This window comes from Nuphar pumila, chromosome 11, assembly GCF_984573655.1.
Source record: "Nuphar pumila chromosome 11, dmNupPumi1.hap1.1, whole genome shotgun sequence".
NCBI classification, from domain to species: domain Eukaryota; kingdom Viridiplantae; phylum Streptophyta; class Magnoliopsida; order Nymphaeales; family Nymphaeaceae; genus Nuphar; species Nuphar pumila.
In genome coordinates, this window is record NC_143259.1 from 104672027 (window position 1) to 104678830 (window position 6804).

At 42.9% G+C, this 6804-nt stretch overlaps 1 protein-coding gene across 1 annotated transcript; it reads left to right on the forward strand.

Annotated features, from left to right (window-relative positions):
* The first annotated feature begins 580 nt into the window (after window positions 1-580).
* LOC149822672 (uncharacterized) lies at window positions 581-1267 on the forward strand. Its single transcript, XM_089980339.1, has one exon. The coding sequence runs from the start codon at window positions 581-583 to the stop codon at window positions 1265-1267; it is 687 nt and encodes a 228-aa protein (XP_089836465.1).
* The last annotated feature ends 5537 nt before the right edge of the window (window positions 1268-6804 follow it).

Below are 6804 nucleotides of genomic sequence, written 5' to 3' on the forward strand. Positions count from 1 at the left end.
TGGAGAAACCTTGGCCGAATACATCATAGAGGAAGAGCGTGCGATGAAGTTTGCTCATGGTTTGAAGCCGATACTGTGAACTAAAGTTTACATTCGTGGTCCTAAGTCCTTAGATGAGGCCTTGAAAGTGGCTACTCTCTTAGACCAAGATTGGTTTGAATCGCAAAAGTCACAACCATTCCATGGTAATCAACAATCAGGTCAAAAGAGTTGGCCTAAGAAAAGAACGTTCCAGAAGAATACTGGAGGGAAGTTCACTCCTCGAGCAAAAAGGTTTAGACAACAAGGAAACACCAGGTTCCAACAACTGAAATCACCATCGTCAACACAGAGTTGTCCGAAATGCTCAAACGATCATCCTGGTTGGCCGTGTCCTCGTGACACTGGCGGTTGTTTATATTGTGGCAAGATGAGCCACTACATCAAGGATTGCCGAAAGAAGCAGTCAGACGAGTTGAGGAAGAACAACCCTGAATAGTCTCAGGCACCTTTCCAACGACCGCCACAACAGCAACAACAGCCTCAGCAACAAAAGATGAGCGGTCAGAAGATTGTGGTAGAATGTGCTTACGCAGCTACCATGGAGCAACTGACCAAAGGCGAATTGGTTCAAGGTACTGTATTTGTCGCTGAACAAGCAACTTTTATTTTGTTTGATTGTGGTGCTTCACATTCTTTCATCTCGGACAAATTTGCTAGAACTTTGTCTATCCCTGTAGAATCCTTGAATTACCTGTTGGAGGTCCATACTTCGATGGGTGATCATTCTTTGTGCATTGCCTATATCCCAAGCATCAAAGTGTCAGTGGTGGGTCAGAACTTGCCAGCTGATGTAATCCTGCTCGATATGACTGAGTTTGATGTCATTTTAGACATGGATTGGTTATTCAAGTATCACGCTCAAGTTTTGTGCAGAGAAGGCAAAGTTGTTCTATCTCAGTCCAATTGTTCGATTATGGAGATCAGACTCTCTCAACCAATGCAAGATAGTCGTTTGATTTCTTCTTTCAAGGCTCAAAAATATCTGCAGAATGGGGGTACTGCGTTCTTAGTCAGTATCGCCCTAGTTGAACCTGAAGTCGTCTCAATCAAGGACCTAAATGTGGTTCGGGAGTTTCCATACATGTTCCCTAAGGAACTGCTCGGACTACCTCCTCAGCGAGAGATTAAATTTTGTATCGACTTATTGCCTATAACCACTTTGATTTTCAAGGCGCTGTATCGTATGGCTCCAACAAAACTCGAAGAACTAAAGGAACAATTATAAGAGTTGATGGATCAAGGCTTCATCAGACCAAGTACATCTCCGTGAGGTGCACCAGTATTGTTTGTGAAGAAGAATGACAGATCCATGAGGTTGTACATCAACTACATGATGCTTAACCAGACGATGATTAAGAATAAGTATCCATTACTGAGAATAGAAAACCTCTTTGACCAGTTGCAGAAGGCAAAGATTTTCTCAAAGATCGACCTCAAATCGTGTTATCATCAACTCAAAATTAAGGAGAAAGATGTCTTGAAGACAACCTTTTGAACTAGGTATGGATTGCACGAGTTCATAGTGATGCCCTTTGGGCTCACTAATGCACCTGCAATATTTATGGATCTGATGAACCAAATCTTCCATCTGTTTGTAGATACTTTCATGATTGTGTTCATCAATGATATCTTGGTCTACTCAGAGAGTCTTGAGCAGCATCAAGGACATTTTTGAATTATCTTGGGAGTACTTCGGGAGCACAAGTTGTTTGCCAAGTTCTCCAAATGCGAATTCTATTTCAAGCGAGTCATGTTTTTGGGTCACATGATATCCAGTGATGGAGTGTCAGTGGATCCAGCAAAGGTTGAAGTCGTGTTAGATTGGAAGCAGCCTTAGATATCCAGAGTTTCCTTGGATTAGTTAGGTATTACCGATGCTTCATTCAGGATTTCTCCAAAATTACGCTACCTATGACGCAGCTCTTGGGTAAGGGAGTCAAGTTTGAGTGGACTGACTCATGCGAAAAGAGTTTCCAGATCCTAAAGATGAAGCTAACGACATCCTATAGCTTGGCTTTACCTTCCAGCAGAGGTGGTTTTGTGGTGTACACAGACACCTCAGGAACAAGTTTGAGATACGTGCTAATGCAGCATGACAGAGTTATTGCATACATATCAAGGCAGTTGAAAGTTCATGAGAGAAACTATCCAACTCATGATCTGGAGTTAGCGGCAGTGGTGTTCGCATTAAATTTTTGGCGACACTACTTGTACAAAGATATATTTGAGGTCTTTTCTGACCACAAGAGTCTCAAGTATTTATTTTCTCAAAAGGAATTAAATATGAGACAATGTTGTTGGCTCAAGTTTATCAAAGACTATGAGTTCACTTTGTCTTACCACCTTGGTAAGGCGAACCTTGTGGCTGATGCACTTAGTCACAAATCAAGCAGTATATTGGCTAATCTTGTGAGGAGTTGCAGATTGATCGAGGATTTCGTAGCCTGGAAGCCATTTTTGCTTGGTGGAAGAATCATCCAATTGTCTGGTCTGACCATTCAATCAGAGATCTTGCCAAAGATCATCGAGGCATAAAAGTAAGATACACGGTATAAGAAGTTCGCAGCTCAAGCGTGAGAAAAGGTTCAACATTTTGCATAGACAGTGATGGTAGTATCCATTTGGAGCGTCGACTTTGGGTGCCAGATAACCCTGAGTTGAATAAATAAATTCTTGATGAGGCTCATCTGTCTAAGTATATCGTTCATCCTGGTGGTACTAAAATGTTCAAGGATCTTCAACGAAAATATTGGTGGAACGATATAAAGTGGAAAGTTGCCGCTTACGTCTCCAGGTGCTTGACTTATCAACAAATCAAGATTGAGCACCAGCGTCTCGGAGGTTCCATGTAGAGGATCGAGATTCCTCAATGGAAATGAGAAGATGTCACCATGAATTTCGTGGTAGGTTTACCGTGAACCAGATGGAAGCACGATGCAATTTGGGTGATTATGAACAGATTCACCAATTCAGCTCATTTCTTACCCATCAGGATCAGTTAGCCACTCGAGAGTTTGGCTGAGTTGTATATTCGAGAGATTGTAAGGCTACATGGTGTACCATTGTCGATCATTTCAGATTGTGATCCGAGATTCACGTCACGACTGTGAGAACAGTTGCAGTCAGCCTTAGGGATGAAGCTGAAGTTCAACACTGCTTTTCACCCTCAGACTGACGGACAATTAAAAAGAATGATTCAGACGTTAGAAGACATGTTACGAACCTGTATGCTTGATTGGCAGGGTGAATGGGATGTGTACCTATGTTTAGTTGAGTTCGCCTACAAAAATAGTTATCACGCCAAATCGGGATGGCTCCGTACAAAGCTTTGTACAAAAGAACTTGCCAATCACTGTCGTATTGGGACGCTATCAGTGAGAGTTCGATTGAATCACTGATAGTCCTTCAACATTACACTCAGCAAGTGCAGAAGATTTGAGAGCGATTGAAGGCAACCCAAGATAGGCAAAAGAGCTACGCCGACCAGAGACGACAGGAGCTTTCTTTTACTACTGATGATATGGTTTTCGTGAAGGTGTCACCGACCAAGAGTGTTTTTCATTTCAGAAAGAAAGGAAAGTTGAGTCCCAGATTCGTTGGACCATTCAAGATTCTTGAACGGATTGGCGAAGCAACGTATCAGGTTGAGCTACCTTCGCAATATGCCCAGATTCATAATGTTTTCCATGTGTCGATGCTAAGGAAGTATATTCCAGATCCATCACACATCATTAGATACGAGGACGTGGAAGTACAAGAAGACTTGACAATAACTGAGAAACCTGTTGAGATTGTTGATCGTCGAGACCAAGTTCTATGTATCAAGACCATTCCTCTGGTCAAGGTGCATTGGCAACACCATGGCATCGAAGAATGCACATGGGAGCCTGAAGCGAGTATGTGGGAGAAATACCCTGACCTTTTTGTTGCTTGATGTATGTGATTTCGTGGACAAAATCTTTTTTAAGGAGGGTAGGATATAAGACCCATAAATTTTCAGAAAAAATGTAATACACGATTGAATTTTTAGCATACATAAGTATATACTACTTCTTAGAATAAATATATATAGCCACATTAGTTGAGTCTCTGGATTTTTATTTAAACGCTTAAACCCATTGCATTTTAGACATTTTAACAAGAAATGAGGTTTTAAGAAAATGCTTGAGTCTTTGCATGGATTTAGAAAGTTTCTTTCAAAGAAAATAAGACCTATGTGTAATTTAAAAAAAAAGGGGGTTTTAAGGGAAATAGGACTTAAGTGAAAATTTTTGGCAAAATAAAAAATAAACAAAAAAGGGTTTTAGAATTTTAATTAAAATGTTGGAATAGAGTCCAACATCTCCTGTTTGGGTAAGAGCACACTCTAGAGTGCAACCCACGCCACTTTGGTTGACAAGACTCCAAAAGAAAAAGAAAAAAGAAAGAAAGAAGGGGCGTGCGTGAATAGTGCCCTAGAAGGGCGTGTGGGCTGTAGAAAGAATTATTTTCAAACATGCCACTGCCTAGAAGGGCATGACACTTGAGTGGATGGACCCTGGCCATCCATCTTGTCAGAGTAATCTCCACCGTTGAATCTTGAAAACCCTAGCCTATTTAAAGATTTCGAGAAGAGGAAGAGAGAGAAAAAAATCCTAGCCGATTCTCTCTCTCTCTCCCAATGATCGTGCCCTTCTCCTTTGCACTCAACCTCTCCATTTTGCTAACATGTAGGGTTGGGTACCACTTGAGACTCCCCTCTACACGTCTAAGCAAGAGGAGAACAACATTTTATAGCATCCACTCCGGAAAACTGCAATTGCTACAGTGAGATTTTTTTTCCTAATCTAAGTTTTTAAAGAAGATGCAATTTTTCTATCATGACGCCACTCACCCACATGCATTTTCTGTAATGCATGGGGATTGGGCTGATTAGAAACCCTAAATGGGGTATAGAATAGTCCACCTCACATGCTCACCCACGCACAACACTTTATCTTGTGAGACTTGTTGTTTCCTCTGCGTGTGGAGGTCTGAACCACCAAGTTTCAGACTCCCCCGTTACCTCAACGGCATGCCAGGCTATAGTAGAAAACCTCACCGTTGGTGGGTCAGTCTGTTGTAGTTGGTCACCCATCTTACCTTTTTTTATTATTTTATTTTAAGTTTCTTTTTTTTTAGTTTACCTCCTTGGCATTGGGCAGGCCTTGGCATGCGAGCAAGATGACTCAAGCAACCCTTGCCACGCCTTACAGGCGTCATTCGCAGTCAAACCGCAGCATGCTGCAGCCGAATTATTGTGACTGCATGCTGCTACAGAACCAGACTAAGTCTGGACCTGTAGGTCGTACCAGATCAAGGCGGTTATCCCTTTTCTTGTTGTGCTACAGCTCGGTCGAGCCTAGACCATCAGGCCCTGGTACCGACCAGGCGTGTGTTCTGCTCAGCGGCTGCAACAGCCTAGGCGTCTGGGCCAGCTAGCCTTGTTTACAACCTTGGTAGCCCCGACCCAGTCACGCTCCGCAGTTCGGGCGCCCTTGCTGAAAGACTGCATTGGTCCAGCTACAACTGGAGCTCTCTTGGGCCAGTCCTTGGCTGTGTTGGGATTCTCTAACTAAGGCATGATAGGTCTGGACCAAGGGCTCGGTCCAGACCGACCTTAACCCATCGGTTTGCATAGTTCCACATTCCCGCCACTCGGTGACATGGGGTTTCCTTAGAACCGCCAAGTTCGAATCCCACCTAGGCGATGCAAGCCTAAGGCGGTGTACTCCTTAGCCTTGCAACAAGATCCCAACTGAATGTCTTGAGCAGACTTGCTCTGCCCGCAAACTCACACACGTGAGTTTGAAATTTCTCCTAAGTTCGGGCATGATGTGGGAAGCGTCTCCCGGCCGAACCATGCATTTCGTTTAAGGCTCAAACTTAGCTTGGCAGCAACCGGTCCTATGTTCAAATAACCCGTCTGGCTACAACCCATCGTGACATAGTCCGGTACCCTGCAGAAGCAACCTTTGAGAACCCCTTTCAAGCCTTATTACGCAAACTCTAGCGCTTGTTGGCAGCACCTTGTTGCTACAAGTTTATGCAGAAATGGTACCCTTTGGGCAGTGCTTCGCTGTTACAAATTTCTGCAGACACGACACTCTATTGCAGCGTATCTCTTGCTGCAAATTCCTGCAGTGATGGTGCTATGTGGCAGGGCCTTTCTTGCTGCAAGTTCCCTGCAGAATTCGTACAAGACAACACTTTGCAGGCTGCGATTTCCTGCATGATTGGATGCACATTGCAGCACCCCGCTTGTTGCAACATTTTTTTTCTCATGTTTAATACTTTTGGCAACATGAATGGAACAATGCATGTTTGAACTCTAGAATTTCTAGAATTATGCAGCATGCCTCACATATTCTGAAAAATTACACGCACCTCTCGCACAACATGTCACTGAACTAAATTGTCTGAGTGAAGCATGCTTTGTTAATCAAGTGTCGTAGACTTATGGTTTCATAACATGCAATATATCGCTTCGAATGGAATCATGTGCATTTTCCATGACTCATGATGCATGTTACTTATTTGACACTTGATTTATCCCAAAATGAAAAAGGGGACTTGGAGCACCACAGTAGGGATATAAAATGTTGTACTTGATATCATGTTACATGTTGAAACTCCATGACAAGTTAGGTTGGACGTTGGACCCATTTCGTGAGTTGAACTCACTTGCTCATGAAAGTCATACACCTCTAAAATAACATATGTGGTTGTCGCCTTCATAGGCGA

Excerpts from the sequence above, each read along its gene's own strand:
- LOC149822672 (XM_089980339.1), top strand. The coding sequence starts at position 581 with ATGGAGCAACTGACCAAAGGCGAATTGGTTCAAGGTACTGTATTTGTC.